This window comes from Nerophis lumbriciformis, linkage group LG01 (assembly GCF_033978685.3).
Source record: "Nerophis lumbriciformis linkage group LG01, RoL_Nlum_v2.1, whole genome shotgun sequence".
NCBI classification, from domain to species: domain Eukaryota; kingdom Metazoa; phylum Chordata; class Actinopteri; order Syngnathiformes; family Syngnathidae; genus Nerophis; species Nerophis lumbriciformis.
Window position 1 is genome coordinate 12,995,001 of NC_084548.2, and position 23,793 is coordinate 13,018,793.

Genomic DNA, 23,793 nt, shown 5'->3' on the forward strand with positions numbered 1-23,793 from the left:
ACTTACAGATGTAGCGACCAACTGTAGTTACTGACAGTGGGTTTCTGAAGTGTTTCTGAGCCCATGTGGTGATATCCTTTACACACTGATGTCGATTGTTGATGCAGTACAGCCTGAGGGATCGAAGGTCACGGGGCTTAGCTGCTTACGTGCAGTGATTTCTCCAGATTCTCTGAACCCTTTGATGATATTACGGACCGTAGATGGTGAAATCCCTACATTCCCTGCAATAGCTGGTTGAGAAAGGTTTTTCTTAAACTGTTCAACAATTTGCTCACGCATTTGTTGACAAAGTGGTGACCCTCGCCCCATCCTTGTTTGTGAATGACTGAGCATTTCATGGAATCTACTTTTAGACCCAATCATGGCACCCACCTGTTCCCAATTTGCCTGTTCCAAATAAGTGTTTGATGAGCATTCCTCAACTTTATTGTATTTATTGCCACTTTTCCCAACTTCTTTGTCACGTGTTGCTGGCATCAAATTCTAAAGTTAATGATTATTTGCAAAAAAAAATGTTTATCAGTTTGAACATCAAATATGTTGTCTTTGTAGCATATTCAACTGAATATGGGTTGAAAATGATTTGCAAATCATTGTATTCCGTTTATATTTACATCTAACACAATTTCCCAACTCATATGGAAACGGGGATTGTATTTTAAAAGAGCAGGTCGAGTATAAGAACCATTACTAACCAGAGTCTGCTTGTAGATGATTAAAGAATGTAACTGCAGTGTGCAGTCCATGAAGAGGATGGAGGAACTCATCCATCTCAATAAGAAGATCCACTTTGAGGGCAAGGTGACATCATCACTCTATCGTCTGTAAAAACTCTTATTTGCACATCACTCACCCCTTCCCTGTCTTTCTAGATCTTTCCGCTCATCTCTCAGTCTCGCTGGCTGGTGAAGCATGGTGAGCTCCTGGAGGTGGACACCCAGACCATGACTATCTCGGGGTCCAAGCTCAAGCTGCCCACCAAGCCAGTCTATCTTCATTTATTTAACGACTGCCTGCTGCTGTCCAGGAGGAAAGAGTGAGTCAGCGCTTTTTCACACTTTACTTCTACTGGAGCTCTGCACTTGTCCAGTCCATGTCGTCCTTGTTTCATGATATTTTGCCAGGAATTGTGTCTGAGTTGAATCAAATATTACTTCGAGCTGCCTGTTGGAAACGGCTGCTTTAAAGCGATCATAAGAAACTATTGTGCTGGTTTTGGCTTGGTTTCTTTTGCTATTCTTTGCCAGCAGTGGTTCTATGATTGCACCCTGTGCTCCACCCTGAAGGTCATAGCTATGAACGGTCAAATGGACAAAATTACATCTTAAAATAGTTACTGAAAAGTGCCAAAAATTAATTGTAATTAAATACATAACTGTAGTATTTCTTGTGTTATTAATTAATTTATTACCAACGTGCATTTAATTATTTAATAATTCATTAATTATTGACATATTTAATTATTCATATGCCAAAAGCCACCTTTTTAATTCAGCTTTTAATCTTTATTAATTTTACTTTTTCAATACTTAGTGGTTTTCTGTTTTAGGTGAATGACTAATATTTTCTGTGTCTATTATATTGTTTGTATTCTATAACTTGATGTAAAGTGTATTTGACTTTTTTTTAGCACTTTGAAATAAAATTGTGTTATTACTTTACGATTGAATGAATTATTTGATCATTTAATGATTTATTAAAATAATTAATCAACCGTTTTTTACCCCCTCATCCTTTGGGCGCCCCTCAAAGAATGTGGCCCACAGCTGCTCTCTGGTGTATTTTTTAATTGTAAATTACTATGATGAATATGATATTTATAGTAATAACAATAAAAGTAAAGACGATAAGAGGTGTCGAGGCTGGTCCGCTAGTTATCAATATCGTGTGTGTGTGTGTGACAATCATTGGTACTTTAACTTTAATAAACCATTAAAGTAGGTGTAAAAGTACTGTTTTACAAAACCCAAAACCAGTGAAGTTAGCACGTTGTGTAAATCGTAAATAAAAACAGAATACAATGATTTGCAAATGAGTGATAAAAACCAAGGGCTGGTGTGGTTACACGTGGTCTGCAGTTGTGAGGCCGGTTGGATGTACTGCCAAATTCTCTGAAACGCCTTTGGTAGAGAAATGAACATTTGAATGGGTGGTTATTTTGACAAAGAAGAAATGCTCCCTAACACAGATTTAGACAGATTATTTTTTAATTGTAAATTACTATGATGAATATGATATTTATAGTAATAATAATAAAAGTAAAGACGATAAGAGGTGTCGAGGCTGGTCCGCTAGTTATCAATATCGTGTGTGTGTGTGTGACAATCATTGGTACTTTAACTTTAAAAGACCATTAAAGTAGGTGTAAAAGTACTGTTTTACAAAACCCAAAACCAGTGAAGTTGGCACGTTGTGTAAATCGCAAATAAAAACAGAATACAATGATTTGCAAATGAGTGATAAGAACCAAGGGCTGGTGTGGTTACACGTGGTCTGCGGTTGTGAGGCCGGTTGGATGTACTGCCAAATTCTCTGAGACGCCTTTGGTACTCAGTGGCCTAGTGGTTAGAGTGTCCGCCCTGAGATCGGTAGGTTGTGAGTTCAAATCCCGGCCGAGTCATACCAAAGACTATAAAAATGGGACCCATTACCTCCCTGCTTGGCACTCAGCATCAAGGGTTGGAATTGGGGGTTAAATCACCAAAAATGATTCCCGGGCGCGGCCACCGCTGCTGCCCACTGCTCCCCTCACCTCCCAGGGGGTGATCAAGGGTGATGGGTCAAATGCAGAGAATAATCTCGCCACACCTAGTGTGTGTGTGTGACAATCATTGGTACTTTAACTTTTAACTTTAGAAATGAACATTTGGATGGGTGGTTATTTTTGGCAAAGAAGAAATGCTCACTAACACAGATTTAGACAGATTTGATGACAATAGGTATTTTGTGTATATAGTAACATTTTTACATCTTTGAGAAAAAATGGGAGCAAAAACAAAAGTGTTGCATGTACATTTTTGTTCAGTGTATATTTGGTATTAAAATGACAATAAAAAAACCTTTTCAAAATGAGTTGCAGGTTACAAAAGCCCCTCTTTGCTGTTGATTTATTACGTATACACGCAGCAAAGATTGCCTAAAAAATGTATTTTAAAAGACATATTCTAAAAAAAAAAAAAAAGATAGATTTTTGGGAAAGAAACAAAAAACGGATATTTTTTTTTAAATGTTTTTTTATTATTATGAATTGATCCAGAATTGTAATAAATACAAATTGTGATTTGAATGTGAATCGATTTTTTTTAAACACCCTTATTAACAATACTCCTCGAAGTCCAAATGTGACCACTATTATTAATATAATCTAAGGTGCATGAACACTTCTAATCAGCATGTATTGACTTCAGTGAATAAAAACCCCACAGTCATGTTCTATTCATGTACAAATGCGTGTGCTATTTGTCGTCTTGCAGCACATGGAAGTTCGTGGTGTTCGTCCATGCCAAGATAAGCGAACTTAAAGTGAAAGATCTGAGTCGGAAGCTTCAAGGCATCTCAGGTTTCATCTTCCATCTTCAGCTGTGTGAAGCCCAGCAGCTCAAACACCAGATCCTGCTCAAGTCGCACACGGAGTGCGTGGCCACTCGCCGACGTCCACCGCAGTCTTTCTTTAGCGCTGACCTCGTCATGTGTTTCCTCACAGGAGCGGGAAGCAGCGATGGATCACGGCCATGTTTCCCTCAAACCCCGTGGAGGACATGGAGCACGCCACCGAGAATGATGGTCAGTGCACGGACGGAAGACGTGATGTCGACATTCTTGCGTCTGATTGTTTTTGTCATGTCAGACATTGCTCAGGTGCAGTGCATTAGAAGCTACCAGGCGCAGGAACACGACGAGTTAACGCTGGAGAAAGCCGACATTCTTCATGCCAAAACCATCACAAGTGACGGTCAGTCAAATCCTAGCAGTACAAATAAAGTCCATCCATACTTGAATATATTGTGCATATTAGACTTAGACTTAGACACACTTTATTGATCCACAAGGGTCATTGTTCCACACAGTTGCTCAGTTACAAAGATTGGAAAAGGTAAAGATGGAAACTACAAACCACGTTTCCATATGAGTTGGGAAATTGTGTTAGATGTAAATATAAACGGAATACAATGATTTGCGAATCATTTTCAACCCATATTCAGTTGAATATGCTACACAGACAACATATTTGATGTTCAAACCGATAAACTTTTTTTTTTTTTTGCAAATAATCATTAACTTTAGAATTTGATGCCAGCAACACGTGACAAAGAAGTTGGGAAAGGTGGCAATAAATACTGATCAAGTTGAGGAATGCTCATCAAACACTTATTTGGAACATCCCACAGGTGAACAGGCAAATTGGGAACAGGTGGGTGCCATGATTGGGTATAAAAGTAGATTCCATGAAATGCTCAGTCATTCACAAACAAGGATGGGGCGAGGGTCACCACTTTGTCAACAAATGCGTGAGCAAATTGTTGAACGGTTTAAGAAAAACCTTTCTCAACCAGCTATTGCGAGGAGTTTAGGGATTTCACCATCTACAGTCCGTAATATCATCAAAGGGTTCAGAGAATCTGGAGAAATCACTGCACGTAAGCAGCTAAGACCGTGACCTTCGATCCCTCAGGCTGTACTGCATCAACAAGCGACATCAGTGTGTAAAGGATATCACCACATGGGCTCAGGAACACTTCAGAAACCCACTGTCAGTAACTACAGTTGGTTGCTACATCTGTAAGTGCAAGTTAAAACTCTCCTATGCAAGGCGAAAACCGTTTATCAACAACACCCAGAAACGCCGTCGGCTTCGCTGGGCCTGAGCTCATCTAAGATGGACTGATACAAAGTGGAATAGTGTTCAGTGGTCTGACGAGTCCACATTTCAAATTGTTTTTGGAAACTGTGGACGTCGTGTCCTCCGGACCAAAGAGGAAAAGAACCATCCGGATTGTTATAGGCGCAAAGTTGAAAAGCCAGCATCTGTGATGGTATGGGGGTGTATTAGTGCCCAAGACATGGGTAACTTACACATCTGTGAAGGTGCCATTAATGCTGAAAGGTACATACAGGTTTTGGAGCAACATATGTTGCCATCCAAGCAACGTTACAATGAACGCCCCTGCTTATTTCAGCAAGACAAGGCCAAGCCACGCGTTAAATCAACGTGGCTTCATAGTAAAAGAGTGCGGGTACTAGACTGGCCTGCCTGTAGTCCAGACCTGTCTCCCATTGAAAATGTGTGGCGCATTATGAAGCCTAAAATACCACAACGGAGACCCCCGGACTGTTGAACAACTTAAGCTGTACATCAAGCAAGAATGGGAAAGAATTCCACCTGAGAAGCTTAAAAAATGTGTCTCCTCAGTTCCCAAACGTTTACTGAGTGTTGTTAAAAGGAAAGGCCATGTAACACAGTGGTGAACATGCCCTTTCCCAACTACTTTGGCACGTGTTGCAGCCATGAAATTCTAAGTTAATTATTATTTGCAAAAAAAATAAAGTTCATGAGTTTGAACATCAAATATCTTGTCTTTGTAGTGCATTCAATTGAATATGGGTTGAAAAGGATTTGTGAATCATTGTATTCCGTTTATATTTACATCTAACACAATTTCACAACTCATATGGAAACGGGGTTTGTATATATATTTTTAGTCCGACAATGTTGCCACGTTTTGGCTGAATATTATCAAATCATTCTCCACCTTTACTTGAAAAATATGATTACAAATGAAATTAGCACACAGCGGCACGAACGTACGGGCAAGCGATCAAATGTTTGGAAGCCGCAGCTGCATGCATACTCACGGTACCGCGTGTGCGTATCCAACTCAAAGTCCTCTTGGTAAGAGTCTCTGTTGTCCCAGTTCTCCACAGGCCAATGGTAAAGCTTGACTGTCATCTTTCGGGAATGTAAACAATGAAACACCGGCTGTGCATTCTACGGCGGGGGTGCGTTATCCGGCACAACACCTGCCGCAATACACCGCTTCCCACCTACAGCTTTCTTCTTTGCTGTCTCCATTGTTCATTGAACAAATTGCAAAAGATTCACCAACACAGATGTCCAGAATACTGTGGAATTTTGCGATGAAAACAGACGACTTAATAGCTGGCCACCATGCTGTCCCAAAATGTCCTCTACAATCCGTGACGTCACGCGCTGACGTCATCATACCGAAACGTTTTCAGCAGGATATTTCGCGGGAAATTTAAAATTGCACTTTAGTAAGCTAACCCGGCCGTATTGGCATGTGTTGCAATGTTAAGATTTCATCATTGATACATAAACTATCAGACTGCGTGGTCGGTAGTAGTGGGTTTCAGTAGGCCTTTAAGAACCACTGCCTTAATGGTAGAAAAAGTGCTATACAAGTATAGCCCATTTACCATTTAACCAGAAGTGAATGAATTCCACCCAACAAAAAGGTGATGAATAAATCTATTTTGAACACACCAAAATGAGTCATTTAACCAGAATTTGAGCGAGTCCAAAACATGCTTGCAAATGAGCAGAAAATTGTCAGCAGTTTGAAGCGATTGCAAGAGTGAGAATTGAGTATTTCAAGAAGATTCAACAGCAAAGAAGAAGAAAAACTGTCTGTGAAGTAAATGATTAGAGATGTCCGATATCGACCGATAAATGCGTTAAAATGTAACATCGGAAATTATCGGTATCAGGTTGTTTTTTTTATTATCGGTATGTTTTTTTTGTTTTGTTGTTTTTTTATTAAATCAACATAAAGACACAAGATACACTTACAATTAGTGCACCAACCCAAAAAACCTACCTCCCCCATTCACACTCATTCATACAAAAGGGTTGTTTCTTTCTGTTATTAATATTCTGGTTCCTACATTATATATCAATATATATCAATACAGTCTGCAAGGGATACAGTCCGTAAGCACACATGATTGTGCGTGCTGCTGGTCCACTAATAGTACTAACCTTTAACAGTTAATTTTAATCATTTTCATTAATTACTAGTTTCTATGTAACTGTTTTTATATTGTTTTACTTTCTTTTTTATTCAAGAAAATGTTTTTAATTTATTTATCTTATTTTATTTGATTAATTTTTTTTAAAAGTACCTTATCTTCACCATACCTGCTTGTCCAAATTAGGCATAATAATGTGTTAATTCCACGACTGTATATATCGGTTGATATCGGTATCGTAATTAAAGAGCTGGACATTATCGGAATGTCGGATATCGGCAAAAAGCCATTATCGGACATCCCTATACATGATTAAAGGTGGGGTGTTTTGTCGATGTTATTAAGGTGGCGCACTTCTTTTTCCATTTGTAACGAGGTTTAAAAAGTGAGAGAATAAACACGGTGGTTTCCTTGCAGGCTGGGTGGAAGGCATCAGGCTGTCTGACGGGGAACGGGGCTGGTTCCCGAAATCCTACGTGGAGGAGATCACCAATCGCAGCGCTCGCCTCCGCAACCTCCGGGAAAACATCCGCATCAAATGTGTCACACGGAAACTGGAAGGCGAGGACGAGTGAAGAGACACTAAAGCCTTTCCCGCATTTGACTAACATAACAAAGCTCTTAAAACTACTGCTGGTTGTCACCTGTCGTGCACCACATGACTCAGGGAGGTTGCTGGTTGAATGCCGACATGAAACAGAAAATGTTGACGCTGCTTATAAATATGCAGAGAATATAATAAATATATGTTTAAGACTTCTAACATTGGGCTGGAGCATAAAAGCAATGTGCTAGAATTGCGTTTTTGAAGTGAAACTGTACAGTTGCTGCAGCGCCATCTGCTGGCTGTGGTTGGTCACTGCTGCACTCAGCCTCCAACGCTTGTGTCTGCACCTTTGTTCTGATCTGCACCAAAATGAGCTGATTGATAATCATTGACAAAGTTTTGTGATCGTTTGGTTGTGCACTTTTTGCCTCATCTACCTTAAAAACAAACAATTTAGTCGTCATGGCTACTTTCTCGTACTCCAAAGGCTGCAATGGAAATAAATGAGTTGGTGCGAGAAATGTCATAAAAACAAAATAACAAATTAAATTAGAGATGTCAGATAATATCGGACTGCCGATATTATCGGCCGATAAATGCTTTAAAATGTAATATCGGAAATTATCGGTATCGGTTTCATAAAGTAACATTTTTGACTTTTTAAAACGTCGCTGTGTACACAGACGTAGGGAGAAGTACAGAGCGCCAATAAACCTTAAAGGCACTGCCTTTGCGTGCCGGCCCAGTCACATTATATCTATGGCTTTTTACACACACAAGTAGCCATACAGGTCACACTGAGGGTGGCCGTATAAACACAACTTTAACACTGTTACAAATATGCCCCACACTGTGAACCCACACCACACAAGAATAACAAACACATTTTGGGAGAACATCCGCACCGTAACACAACATAAACACAACAGAACAAATACCCAGAACCCCTTGCAGCACTAACTCTTCCAGGACGCTACAATATACACCCCCTAACCCCCCCCCCCCCCCCCCCCCAAACCTCAATGCCGCCCCCCCAACCCCGCCCACCTCAACCTCCTCATGCTCTCTCAGGGAGAGCATGTCCCAAATTCCAAGCTGCTGTTTTGAGGCATGTTAAAAAAAAAATGCACTTTGTGACTTCAATAATAAATATGGCAGTGCCATGTTGGCATTTTTTCCCATAATTTGAGTTGATTTATTTTGGAAAACCTTGTTACATTGTTTAATGCATCCAGCGGGGCGTCACAACAAAATTAGGCATAATAATGTGTTAATTCCACGACTGTATGTATCGGTATCGGTAATTAAGAGTTGGACAATATCGGAATATCGGATATCGGCAAAAAAAAGCCATTATCGGACATCTCTAAATTAAATCCATGGCAACAGTTATTATTAGGTCTTTTTATGAATTTGTTTATTGCAACAATACCCCAATGCAGTAAATGTTTTTGAATGTACATATTCAAATAGATATTTAAAATGTTTAATTTACAAAATGTTGACACTGCAGCTGAATTGTTCTGTCCAAAAAACTCCAAAATGTTTTTTTTTGTTTTTTTACATTTCTATCACAAAATATAAATAAAAAATTCCTAAACTGTACAAAAAAAAAAAAAAACATTTTGGAGATACAGAAGATGATTTTTGGTTTGCATTCCAGATTCATGATTTTATTGGACTGCAGCGCATGGAAACCTTGTTCATATCCCCTGCATAAATATCTCTAAATGATAAATGACGATTTAATATTTTAAGCCCTTCTTTGCTTCTTCTTCTTCTTGTAAATTAATTTATTCTCATTGAGCTGTCTTGTTGTCTCTCCAAGAAGATGCTGATGTAACTTCTACACTGTAGTTAATGCATTAACTGTAATTTATGTGAACAATCAATTAGAGTCAAAATATTTGCATACAGTACATCGGGTGTTCAAATGTCTTCCAGCCAGGGCTGCAGTGCATACAGAAATTGTTTCAATACACTTTGTACCAGTTAAAACCAAGCTAAAAGGTTAATATATGCTAAGATATCCCAGAAGAAAATTCAGATTGCATCTAAAACATCTAATTAATAATGAAATGTACTTTATCTTTCAAATATGCTAATGAAAAAAATGGCCAAAAATGTCCCCGGGTTGCATTTTGGACACCACTGAAGTACCGGTACTTTTTTTTTTTTTTTTTTTTTTTTTGCATTACGCTGATGAGTGCAAATGCTGTAAAGGACTTCATGTCTGCACACTACTGTAAACATTGCAACAGTAAAATAATAAATAGCAATATATTCTACTGTATCTTTAAGAAGTTTATTGTGCTGAAAACAAAAACAAGGATGATGACAACAGAGTCCCTGCATTATCGCCACGTGTGCACGTTACACACTATTTTTATTCTGCACACTCAGCTGCGTCCATTGACGTCTGCTTTTGTGACTTTGGCCTCTTGGCGGCCCCTTTGCAGCCTTGTCGCCACGTTTGGCGCGGCAGCGTGGACGCTTCTGTCTGGCTGCGGCACAAAAACACAAAATGGTCTTTTCCTCGCAAACATCTTTGAAAATGTGTTAGAGAAAAAGGCAAAATAAAATGTAAACACAGGGAAACATATCACCATTAATACCATTGGCTCTCCACGTACCACTATAATGACCAATATCAAAACACAGTAGCGTAGTAGGCCTAGGAATTCATTAAAACAAGGCAGATGTTTTATTTAACAAGTATATTTAACAGTTTGAACAGTAACACTGTGTTTATAGGACAATACACTTAATTAAGTGATTATTTGGCATACCACTAGATGGAGCCTACTGTTATAGAATAGAATAGAATAGAATACAAAGTACTTTATTGATCCCTGGGGGAAATTCAGCACCACAGTTCGCTCACAATAGACAATACAAACTTGGGTATTTTTTTTACATGTGAGTAATATAAATACAGTCTATTATACAGCGTTATTCACATGTGAATAATGTAAATACAGTCTATTATACAGAGTTATTCACATGTGAATAGTATAAATACAGTCTATTATACAGCGTTATTCACATGTGAATAATGTAAATACAGTCTATTATACAGAGTTATTCACATGTGAATAATATAAATACAGTCTATTATACAGCGTTATTCACATGTGAATAATATAAATGCAGTCTATTATACAGCGTTATTCACATGTGAATAATGTAAATACAGTCTATTATACAGAGTTATTCACATGTGAATAGTATAAATACAGTCTATTATACAGCGTTATTCACATGTGAATAATGTAAATACAGTCTATTATACAGAGTTATTCACATGTGAATAATATAAATACAGTCTATTATACAGCGTTATTCACATGTGAATAATATAAATGCAGTCTATTATACAGCGTTATTCACATGTGAATAATATAAATGCAGTCTATTATACAGCGTTATTCACATATGAATAATATAAATACAGTCTACTATACAGCGTTATTCACATGGGAATAATATAAATATAGTCTATTATAGAGCATTATTCACATGTGAATAATGTAAATACAGTCTATTATACAGCATTATTCACATGTGAATAATGTAAATACAGTCTATTATACAGCGTTATTCACATTTGAATAATATAAATACAGTCTATTATACAGCATTATTCACATGTGAATAATATAAATACAGTCTATTATACAGCATTATTCACATGTGAATAATATAAATACAGTCTATTATACAGCGTTATTCACATGTGAATAATATAAATACAGTCTATTATACAGCGTTATTCACATGTGAATAATATAAATACAGTCTATTATACAGCGTTATTCACATGTGAATAATAAAAATACAGTATTATACAGCATTATTCACATGTGAATAATATAAATACAGTCTATTATGCAGCATTATTCACATGTGAATAATGTAAATACAGTCTATTAGACAGCATTATTCACATGTGAATAATATAAATAGTCTATTATACAGCGTTATTCACATGTGAATAATATAAATACAGTCTATTATACAGCATTATTCACATGTGAATAATATAAATACAGTCTATTATACAGCATTATTCACATGTGAATAATGTAAATACAGTCTATTAGACAGCATTATTCACATGTGAATAATATAAATACAGTCTATTATACAGCGTTATTCACATGTGAAAAATATAAATACAGTATTATACAGCGTTATTCACATGTGAATAATATAAATACAGTCTATTATACAGCATTATTCACATGTGAATAATAAAAATACAGTCTTTTAAACAGCGTTATTCACATGTGAATAATATAAATACAGTCTATTAAACAGCGTTATTCACATGTGAATAATATAAATACAGTCTATTATACAGCGTTATTCACATGTGAATAATATAAATACAGTCTATTTATACAGCATTATTCACATGTGAATAATATAAATACAGTCTATTATACAGCATTATTCACATGTGAATACTATGAATACAGTCTATTATACAGTGTTATTCACATGTGAATAATATAAATACAGTCTATTATACAGCATTATTCACATGTGAATAATATAAACACAGTCTATAGATCACTGTTATAGAATATTGCCTAGTTTGTTTACTTTATTTTTAAAGAAAAGGAACAGTGAAGGAGTATTTAGCACAGAAGTATGAACATGAATCTTATTCAGCTGTTTCCCTGGTTACGTGATACATTTCCCACGTGTTGCTAGGCGGAATACATAGGACTCTATCCTCGCCCATAAAGTGACATTCTGTGCAGTCCATACAGACCAACTTGAACCAGTACTCTGTATTAAATATGAACATGAAATCATGCATTCTGTGAGTCCCACCTGTTGTAGATGCGCGATCCAGTTGTGATGATCCTCCATGCAGGTACACGACACCTGCAGAGGCTCCACCAGCTCTCCTGCAACACCACAGTACTTGTGAATACTGGAGCAATACAACTCGCATGTACGTTTTTTTTTTTTTTTGCATACCTCCTAGCTCAAACTCAAGTCGTCCAGGAAGGCTTGATTTCTCCGTGACTTTGATGCTCTGACGCGGCAGCCTGCCCTATTTTAGCAAGAATAATATTTGTTTTAAATGGAGAAAGTACCATATTTTCCGAACTATAAGTCGCAGTTTTTTTAATAGTGCGACTTATATATGTTTTTTTCCTTTTTTATTATGCGTTTTTGGCAGGTGCGACTTATACTCCGGTGCGACTTATACTCCGAAAAATACGGTAGTTGACTTTCATACGCTCTCACTTAGTGTCAACATGAGTGTTTTCTTCCTTACAATTTCATGTCAAGTCTCTAAGCATCTTAAAAAGTACCACGGCAGTCTCCCACCCCCAAAATATTATTATTGTGATTATGCTTGTTATGAGTATGATCATTGTTAATATGAATATTGTTATTACATTTGGCCATCATTTTTGTAGTATTTGTAGGACAAAAGGGACCAAAAATGTGTATAGTATAATGAGTCAGTTTTCTGTAGTCCAAATAGGTTCATTAGGTCTTCAAAGAAGCATGCAATTTGTTATTCTTATTAGACTTAGACTTAGACAAACTTTTATGATCCACAAGGGAAATTGTTCCACACAGTAGCTCAGTTACAAAGGATGGAAAGGATAATGCATACAATTAGAGATGTCCAATAATGGTTTTTTTGCCGATATTCCGATATTGTCCAACTCTTAATTACCGATTCCGTTATCAACCGATACCGATATATACAGTCGTGGAATTAACACATTATTATGCCTAATTGTGTTGTGATGCCCCGCTGGATGCATTAAACAATGTAACTCTACCATGAATTGATTAACGTGGACCCCGACTTAAACAAGTTGAAAAACGTATTCGGGTGTTACCATTTAGTGGTCAATTGTACGGAATATGTACTGTACTGACGGCATGGCGCAGTGGAAGAATGGCCGTGCGCGACCCGAGGGTCCCTGGTTCAATCCCCACCTAGTACCAACCTCGTCATGTCCGTTGTGTCCTGAGCAAGACACTTCACCCTTGCTCCTGATGGGTGCTGGTTAGCGCCTTGCATGGCAGCTCCCTCCATCAGTGTGTGAATGTGTGTGTGAATGGGTAAATGTGGAAGTAGTGTCAAAGCGCTTTGAGTACCTTGAAGGTAGAAAAGCGCTATACAAGTACAACCCATTTATCATTATCATTTATTACTGTGCAAGCTACTAAAACAAGTTTCAATCAATCAATCAAAAACAAGGTTTTCCAAAATAAGAGAACAACTTCAACTCCAGTTATGGAAAAAAAATGCCAACATGGCACTGCTATATTTATTATTGAAGTCACAAAGTGCATTATTTGTTTTTAACATGCCTCAAAACAGCAGCTCGGAATTTGGGACATGCTCTCCCTGAGATAATCCTGATACCCACTACAACTATGGGAAATACTATACTTTGACTTTCACAAGTTTTTTAAACATGCCTCAAAACAACAGCTACAACACAGCTTCAGTGGGTATATTGTAGTGTCCCGGAAGAGTTAGTGCCGCAAGGGTTTCTGGGTATTTGTTTTGTTGTGTTTATGTTGTGTTACGGTGCGGATGTTCTCCCGAAATGTGTTTGTCATTCTTGTTTGGTGTGGGTTCACAGTGTGGCGCATATTTGTAACAGTGTTAAAGTTGTTTATACGGTCACCCTCAATAATGTTGTCCGAGTGGAAAACGGGAGAATGGTTGCCCCGGGAGATTTTCGGGAGGGGCACTGAAATTCGGGAGTCTCCCGGGAATATCGGGAGGTTGAAACCGATACCGATAATTTCCGAATTTACATTTTAAAGCATTTATCGGCCGATAATATCGGACATCTCTACACACAAGGGCACAAAAAGAGGGCAAAAACAGAAGGTATAAAGTAAACAAAAAAACGTACCATAGTAGCAATATAAAATATAACATATATGTAATATTTAAATATTATATACACAATATAGAATATATACTGATAAACTATATTATTATATTATATGATGTTATTATATAATGTATACAATATATAACAAATCCCAATTACCATGTACAATATTACAGTATAGCCTGACCTGTGTGTTGATTTACACACTTCTAGTCGAAGACGTCAGGTAAGTAAATAAAACACACAGGTCTGGCTATAAGATTAAAAATTGCGAGTCAGTTTTCTGCTTTTGCATGAAATGAAGCCTTTTTAATGCTACAGCGGACAGTTATTCAACATTTACTGTACTGTGCATCCGGAATGTATTTACAACGCTTCAGTATTTTTCCACAATTTGTTATATGTTACAGCCTTATTCCAAAAAATAAAAAACTAATTTTGGTCCTTAAAATTCCATATACAATACCACATAATGACAATGCATATATATATATATATATATATATATTTATTTTATATATTCATTTATTTATTTATTTTTATTTTTATTTATTAAAAATAAAAAAAATCACATAATATTTACAGTCTTTACTCAATACTTCTAGCCGAAACCGCCAGGTCCGGAAATAAACATACAGGATAAGAAGAATAACAAATTGCGAGCCAGTTTTCTGCTTTTGCAACGCTTCAATGTGTCCACATTTTGTTATGTTTCAGCCTTATTCCAAAAAAACAATAAACTAATTTTGATCCTTAAAATTCTGTATACTATACTCCATAATGACAATGTCAAAAAATATATTTCAATTTTTTTTCTCTAATTTATTAAAAATAAAAAACAAAAAAAATCACATAATATTCACAGTCTTTACACAATACTTTGCCTCAAGTCTTTTTGAATATGATGCCACAACCGGCACACTTATCTTTGGGCAGTTTCGCTCATTCCTTTTTGCAGCACCTCTCAAGCGCCATCATGGGAAGCGTTGGTTTTCACTCTGGATGTCTCTGTATATTTCTGCATTCATCTTTCCCTCTATCCTGACTTTATACTGTATGTTGGTTATAGTTAATTGGCACCATGAGTGGGGAAAGTTGGTCATATAAATTAATGCTGTGCTTAAACTACTTTCAAATGAAATTCATAGGGGGCGGCAATAACACTCTGATTAAATCCACATACATCTACATTTGGTTGAAAACAGCCCACGGGTCATTTTTCTTGTTAAACTTGTGATGTCCTACGGGCCGCACTTGGCCCATAGGCCGTAGTTTGAACACCCCTGTTCTATATCAACACAATAATACTATAATAATATTTCCAGGACCTTCGTATTGTGAGGCACACGCACTAACCCCTGAATCACCGTACTGCCCGAATATTTTTTATTTTTAATAAATTTGCAAATTAAAAAAATATTTTTTGCCTTTTGAGTTTTGACTGCCTAGCCCTAATTTTGACTGTTTTGACTGCCAAGTCCTAATTACAAAACCATTTCATCTGCGTATCGCCTACCATCTCTGTACCCTGGGTCACGCCAACAGCAAACATGCTCTACCATGACTACTTTGTGTATATCCTATTCTATTTAAATTATGTGAAAACTATTTTTCTTGTGGTACTTATTGGGTGAATCTAGGACCCCTTGGACTAAGTTCTGTGCCATTTCATGTGTGCCGTTATGACAATAAAGATCCTTTTTTTCACCAAAAAATACAAAAATGAGGGGTATTTTATTTGAACTAAGCAAAATTATCTGCCAATAGAACAAGAAAATTTGGTTTGTCAAGACTTTCCAAAACAAGTAAAATTAGCTAACCTCAGTGAACCCAAAAATACCTTAAAATAAGTATATTCTCACTAATAACAACTGTACTACTATATGAGTACGTGTTTTTTATTGTTTCATTGAAAATAATACAGCAAAGTCCATTTGGCTGTCATCTGTTTTAATATGACACACAATTGTGTCAAAGTCATGATTTTTTTTTTTCATGCTTGAAATAAGAAATTATTACTTTAAAAAAGTAGTTTTATACTTGTGAGTGTTGATGACACAGCTTTGCAATAGTTGATATTCTAATTTCAAACATGTTTTACTCAATATTGGTCATAAAATCTCAGCAATAAGCTATAATAGCTTACTGAGATCATTTAGGACCAAAACCCTTAAAACAAGTAAAACACTCTTAACATAAAGTCTGCTAAGTGAGAAGAATTATCTTATCAGACAGAAAATAAGCAAACATCACCCTTATTTGAGATAATTAATCTTACTTAGATTTCAGTTTTTGCAGTGCAGTACTAGCTGTCTACACTGCAAAAAGTCAGTGTTCAAAAACAAGAAAAAAAAAATACAAAAATGAGGGGTATTTTATATGAACTAAGCAAAATTATCTGCCAATAGAACAAGAAAATTTGGCTTGTCGAGACTTTCCAAAACAAGTAAAATTAGCTAACCTCAATTAACCCAAAAATACCTTAAAATAAGTATATTCTCACTAATAACAAGTGCACTTTTCTGGTCGAAAAAAAAAGAGACCTTTTTGCTCAATTATGTTAAATTAAGTAAATGCTAGTGCCATTATCTTGACATAATGATATGCATACATCATGATTTTTTCTTTCATCCTTGAAATAAAAAATTATTACTTTAAAAAAGTAGTTTTATACTTGTGAGTGTTGATGACACAGCTTTGCAACAGTTGATATTCTAGTTTCAAGCATGTTTTACTCAATATAGGTCATCAAATCTCAGCAACAAGCTGTAATATCTTACTGAGATCATTTAGGACCAAAACCCTTAAAACAAGTCAAACACTAACACATACTTGCCAACCCTCCCGGATTTTCCGGGAGACTCCCGAAATTCAGCGCCTCTCCCGAAAACCTCCCGGGACAAATTTTCTCCCGAAAATCTCCCGAAATTCAGGCTTTCCCACAATATAAACAGCGTGCCTGCCCAATCACGTTATAACTGTAGAATGATGGAGGGCGAGTTCTTGGTTTCTTATGTGGGTTTATTGTTAGGCAGTTTCATTAACGTCCTCCCAGCGCGGCAACAACACACAACAACAGCAGTCACGTTTTCGTCTACCGTAAAGCAGTTTGTCTGCCGTAAACAGCAATGTTGTGACACTCTTAAACAGGACAATACTGCCATCCAGTGCATTTGATGAAAGCGTGCATTTGATGAAAGCACTTTTGTGCGTGCCACACAGCGATGCATCATCAGAGAGGGTGTTCAGCATGATTCGAAAAATAGTGACAGAGAATAGAACAAGGATGGACAATTCAACCCTTAACTCAACAATGAGTAGATGAGTGTTATGTGTGTGTGTATATGTGTAAATAAATGAACACTGCAATTCAAGTATTTATTTTATATATATATATGTATATATATATATATATATATATATATATATATATATATATATATATATATATATATATATATATATATATGTGTGTGTGTGTATATATATATATATATATATATATATATATATATATATATATATATATATATATATATATATATATATCAGTGACGTGCGGTCACTAGAGGCAGGTGAGGCAGGGCCTCACCTGCCATCATGGAAAGAAAAAAATGTAAAAAGAAAAAAAAATATTAAATTGTTATATGTATCCAGTGATTATACTATAATGTTATTTTCCATTTAACTTCACCAGTTTTAGATTATTTGTATTCAAAATCGCTGAATTTTCACATTTGCCGTTCAAATACTGAGAAGAGACGGTGCGGTGAACAGCAGCCAGTCGAGGCGCGTCACTCAGTGCCTCAACATAGACGGACTCGGCTAACTGCTGGCCTGCTGTGCAGTGAGACCGTATTGCTATATGAATTATATTATACATTTCCATAGTTTAGTTAGCTGAGGTATATAATGTACAGCGTATTTTGTCAACAACTGTATGTGTGTAACGTATTTCTTGTGCTGAGCGATCATAAAACTGCTGCGAAGACGCACTGGCTGAGGCACGCGTAACCACGCCTCCTGGTGCTTAAGACACGTTCGCCGCAGACTGCACCCACCGACGGGAACGCTACACCAACCAAAGCCCACACCCAAACCCTCCACGTGCAAGACCGAATCCACCCAAAAAAAGTCACTTAACAAGAAGCCAAAAAGTGCAAAAACAACATTGCTCTCGCCGGAGGAGCCGTGAACGACTGCAAGGACACTACAATAGGTACACCTGCAGACTGCAGCACAGATTTCATATTTCATTCGTTCACAACTCCTCCACACCGAACACCACTGTACCCGCACTTATAAGTAAAGGTAAGATCATAATAACGTTTTTTTTATTAAATGTGCTTTTTTGTGTGCTACAGTTTGTATGTGTAAAGTTAAAGTTAAGTTAAAGCAGGGGCGTCACTAGCTTTTAAGGACAGTGGGGGCTTTGCCCCCAGGAGATGCACAGGATGCGAGCGAATGTTACGCACGAGCACTGTGTGTAACACAGAAAGTGTATGGAAATAGTGGTACACAGATGGTTCCTGACCTGATATGTGATGTTGAGCAGCTGGTTGTCGACTGACAGCAGCAGCACGTCTTGGGGGAAGAGAACCATCAGTCGTTCTTGGAGACCCTTTAACAAACAAAAACATTTTTTTATGCAAAAATTAGTTGATGCTTGTTTTTTTTAATTGTTGATAAAAGTCAGCAACATCTGCAGGAGGATGCTTTTACTTCCTGGAGTACCTGTCTGTGTGTGCTGATGATGTGCACCACCGACAGGTAGCTTGGTGGTCCCATGTGCAGTATCGGTGAACCCTCCCACTCCCATATCGGCGCATGCATCAAGTACTTCTTCAACTCCTCTCTTTTCCAGTGCTCATCACAAGGCAGCTGCACACAAGAACCGAATCAGAACCAAAAATGTTTTTGTCACGCACGCTATCTTGAGAAAAAAGCTTCCATTACCAGGTAGGAGAGAGCACAGTGGGAGGGACTTGTAGGTTGGGTCATGGACTTGTACCTCCTGTCTTCCACATGCCGCATCCAGGCCTGCAGCTCAGCACCGGTGGTACATATGAAGACTTTGGGCTCCATCATCCGACCTGCATCAAACATATTTCATATTCCTCCAAGGTTTCTCATTGTCCCATTGGGTTGAGTTTTTCCTCGCCCTGATGTGGGATCTGAGCCGAGGATGTCGCTGTGGCTTGTGCAGCCCTTTGAGACACTCGTGATTTAGGGCTATATAAGTAAACATTGATTGATATTTGGATCAGAAACCTAACCCCTGCCCCTGAAAAGTAGCGAGGACCTACTGCTGATCTCAAACATGTGAGGTGGCTGTGAGACGTCTCGCTCCATGGAGATGATGTGGAAGGAGAGGCCAGAAAGAGGAAGCATTCCCTGGAAGACACCAGAAAAAATGGACGTTAGGGAGGGGGACAAAAAAGACCGCTCGGATTCAAGTTCAGTCCCTGCAAACCTCGTAAACAAAGTCTTGCTGTGTGTGGTCCAAGGAGAGGAGGAGCAGGTGGAAGGAGAATAAAACCAGGAAGTAATCACATTTGTCCTGGAAGAGGAAATCTAGGCGTGAATAACATACATGTCTGATGTACTACTCCTATATGTACAGTACTGTAAGTATTACTGTACTATATGAGCTGTTGTAATATGGACAAGAAATTGTCTTTTTATACAACCAAACATGCAAACAAAAACGTTTTTTTTGCTTGCAAATGTTTTTTTTGGTTTTTTTTCATTAAAATTATTATTTTTGTGGTTGCAAATCTTTTTTGTTAGACATATGTTTCGTTACAAATCGTTTTTGGTTGCAAATCGTTTTTTGTTACAAATACTTTCTTAGGGTGGCAAATCGCTTTTTTTCTCAACATTTTTTTGGTTTGCATATCTTTTGTTACAATTTGTTTTTCTTAAAACTCGTTTGTTGGTTGCAAATCATTTTTTTTATAAAACATTTTTTTTAATACATTTTTTAGTTTCAAATAGGTAGTGTTTTTGTGGGAATCTTTTTTGTTTCAAATCTTTTATTGTTTGTTTCAATTCTATTTTTTGTTGCAAAATATTATAAATTTTTTAGGTTGTAAAATGTTTTTTTTTTGTTGTTACAAATCGTTTTTTGTTTTTTTTGTATTACGATAGTTTTTTGGTTGTAAATGTTTTTTTTAAATTTTTTATTACCAATAGTTTTTTTTGTGCCTGCAATTCTGGTTATTTGAGTAATAAATCGTTTTTGGGAGCAAATCTTTCCGCTTGCAAGTTGTTTTTTGATTGCATTTTTTAGTTTGTTTTTGTTACATTTTTTTAAAATAAATTTTTTAGTTTCAAATAGTTTAGTTTTTTTGTGGTAATCTTTTTTGTTTCAAATCTTTTATTGTTTGTTTCAAATCTTTTTTTTGTTGCAAAATATTATCAATTTTTTAGGTTGTAAAATATTTTTTTATTTTTGGTTACAAATCGTTTTTTTTGTTGTTTTTTTTGTATTACGCATTGTTTTTTGGTTGCAAATCGTTTTTTTTTTTATTACCAATAATTTTTTTGGGCCTGCAATTCTGGTTATTTGAGTAATAAATCGTTTTTGGGAGCAAATCTTTCCACTTGCAAGTTGTTTTTTGACTGCATTTTTTAGTTTGTTTTTTGTTACATTATTTTAAATAAATGCTTTAGTTTCAAATAGTTTATTTTTTTTGTGGTAATCTTTTTTGTCTCAAATCTTTTATTGTTTGTTTCAAATATTTTTTTTTTGCAAAATATTATAAATTTTTTAGGTTGTAAAATAATTTTGTATTTTTGGTTACAAATCGTTTTTTGGGTTTTATTGTATTACGGATTGTTTTTTGGTTGCAAATATATATATTTTTTTATTACCAATATTTTTTTTTTGCCTGCAATTCTGGTTAGTTAAGTAATAAATCGTTTTTGGGAGCAAATCTTTCCACTTTTAAGATACATTTTTTAGTTTGTTTTTTGTTACAAGTAGTCTTTTTGGTTGCAAATAGTTATTTTTTTCTGTTTTTTTTATTGCAAATTGTTTGTCTTTGGTTACACTTTTTTTTTGCCACAAAATTATTTTTCTGCTTACAAATCGTTTGGTTGCAAATCTTTTTATTGTTGTTGTTGCAAGTTTTTCGTTTCCAAATTTGTGGTTTTTTTTTTTTTTGGTTGCAACTTTTATTGTCACAAATAATTTTTTCTGGTTACAAATCTTTTTTTTTAGTTGCAGATGGTTAGTTTTTATTTGGTTTTTGAGAGCTGGGGGGCCTTCTCAGAACAATTTGTTAGTGTTGTTAAGAAAGTAGTCAACTCAACCAAGACTGACCAATAAAAACAATTCTCTTGTATTTATCACAAAAAAGATTAAAAAAATGTTTTTTTTTAAAAAGGTTTGTAACACACAAAAAAAAGATTTGCAACCAAAAAAATTTTTGATTGAAAATATTTGTTTTTTAATTTTAAATGCATTTTTTGTTTGGTTGCACTAAAAAAACATATTTCTCTAAAAAGTGTACTACAGTATACATAATGTAGTACTGTAGTACAATCTGACCTGAGCGTATTTGCTGTGCAGACACACGAAGGAAGAGTGGATGATCTCTCCAAACATGTGAGCAGGTCGACCCTCCCAGCCTCTGATTGGCTGCTGGGAGTAGATCCTGTGGTGCAGATCCTCTCTGCTCTTGCCCCACAGCACCCCCTAAAGACACAAAGATCATATTACACCATATCGCTGGGAAAATGTGCTTTTTTTGTAGATTGGTTTTGATATAGACATATACAGGGGCGCCGCTAGGGATTTTGGGCCCCATTAAAAGAATCTTTACAGGGCCCCCAACACAGTGTCATTATTTTTTCTGTATTATAATTTCATCATCATTAGGGGCCTCTCTGGGCCCCCCTCCATCATGGGCCCCTAGAATCCGTCTCCTTTACGCCCCCTTTTCGGCGCCCCTGGACATATAAATACATGATTTTATTTTTAAACTGCTACTTTTTGACATATCTAAATTATTTAATCCTATGTCTTCTCCATTAATCATGACATCCCATTGACAACTTTGTATAAAAGCATGAACGTATGAAAATAATGGAAATTAATTATAATTCATATAATGACAATAGTATATTACTTTAATTTATACAACTAATTGATTGAATTTATAATAATACAGTTTAATTATTCTTTAAATAACTATATAATATAATTATTATTTACATAATACTAAAGTGAAATAACATATTGTTAATAATGATAAATGCACATATTTTGTATAATAATTGTATTAAGATTGTATTTAAAAAAAATAAAAATAATTGTTATTAATTATTTTGATTATTATTATGAATTGTTGCTAATAATTTGTATTATTGTCATTGATGTTTAAAGTTAAAAAGTTAAAGTACCAGTGATTGTCACACACAAACGAGGTGTGGTGAAATTATTCTCTGCATTTGACCCATCACCTTTTATCACCCCCTGGGAGGTGAGGGGAGCAGTGAGAAGCAGCGGTGGCCGCGCCCGGGAATACTTTTTGGTGATTTAACCCCCAATTCCAACCCTTGATGCAGAGTGCCAAGCAGGTAGGTAATGGGTTCCATTTTTATAGTCTTTGGTAAGACTCGGCCGGGGTTTGAACTCACAACCTACCGATCTCAGGGCGGGAATTATGTTATTTGATAACTTTGGTTTGGTCACGCAGGTCACCAGGGCCCACCTCTGGAGCCAGGCCCTGAGGTGGGGTCTATGGGCACAGCCCGAAGAGACGACGTGGATCCCCCCTACAATGGGCTCATCACTCATAGGAGGGTGCCTTGTGAACTGGGCGGCAGTCGAAGGCAGGGCCCTTGGCGGTCCGATCCTCGACTACAGAAGCTGGCTCTTGGGACGTGGAACGTCACCTCGCTTTGGGTGTAGGAGTCTGAGCTGGTGCGTCAAGTGGAGAAGTTCCGGCTTGATCTAGTCGGACTTACTTCGACCCACAGCAAGGGCTTTGGAACCAATCCTCTCAAGAGGGGCTAGACTCTCTTCCTCTCTGGCGTTGCACGCAGTGAGAGGCAACGAGTGGGAGTGGCAGGGCCTGGGGAATCTGTGGTGGGCTAACCCATCTCTGGGGGCTGTGGTTGCCGAGGTGGTTAAAATCTCCTCGGGGGAAGGGCCCCGGGGGTGGATGAGATGCGCCTGAAGTTCCATAGGACTCTGGATGCTGTGGGGCTGTATTGGTTGACAAGATTTTGCAGGATTGCGGGGACATCGGAGGCGGTGCCTCTGGATTTGAAGATCGGGGTGGTGGTTCCTCTTTTTAAGAAGGGGAACCAGAGGGTGTGCTCCAGCTATTGTGGGATTAGTCGAACCTCAGA

At 36.9% G+C, this 23,793-nt stretch overlaps 2 protein-coding genes across 3 annotated transcripts in view; one reads left to right on the top strand and one right to left on the bottom strand.

Moving 5' to 3' along the window:
• Window positions 1–8,312, top strand: part of arhgef19 (Rho guanine nucleotide exchange factor (GEF) 19) — a 65,852-nt gene extending 57,540 nt beyond the window's left edge. For both annotated transcript variants that reach the window (XM_061970489.1, XM_061970490.1), the window contains exons 11-16: window positions 715–804; window positions 876–1,039; window positions 3,477–3,635; window positions 3,707–3,786; window positions 3,851–3,955; window positions 7,408–8,312. In XM_061970489.1, the coding sequence (XP_061826473.1) occupies window positions 715–804; window positions 876–1,039; window positions 3,477–3,635; window positions 3,707–3,786; window positions 3,851–3,955; window positions 7,408–7,565 (756 nt within the window). In that variant the 3' untranslated portion in view covers window positions 7,566–8,312. The remainder of the gene's footprint in view (window positions 1–714; window positions 805–875; window positions 1,040–3,476; window positions 3,636–3,706; window positions 3,787–3,850; window positions 3,956–7,407) is intronic.
• A 1,558-nt stretch (window positions 8,313–9,870) lies between these two features.
• The window catches only part of LOC133616084 (rho guanine nucleotide exchange factor 7), a 76,481-nt gene continuing 62,558 nt past the window's right edge, over window positions 9,871–23,793 (bottom strand). The window contains exons 3-11 of the mRNA XM_061975165.2: window positions 21,986–22,132; window positions 19,904–19,990; window positions 19,737–19,824; window positions 19,387–19,523; window positions 19,165–19,311; window positions 18,965–19,051; window positions 12,530–12,605; window positions 12,380–12,456; window positions 9,871–10,041 (exon numbers count right to left, since the gene is read on the bottom strand). Coding sequence (XP_061831149.1) covers window positions 9,937–10,041; window positions 12,380–12,456; window positions 12,530–12,605; window positions 18,965–19,051; window positions 19,165–19,311; window positions 19,387–19,523; window positions 19,737–19,824; window positions 19,904–19,990; window positions 21,986–22,132 — 951 coding nt within the window. The 3' untranslated portion in view covers window positions 9,871–9,936. The remainder of the gene's footprint in view (window positions 10,042–12,379; window positions 12,457–12,529; window positions 12,606–18,964; window positions 19,052–19,164; window positions 19,312–19,386; window positions 19,524–19,736; window positions 19,825–19,903; window positions 19,991–21,985; window positions 22,133–23,793) is intronic.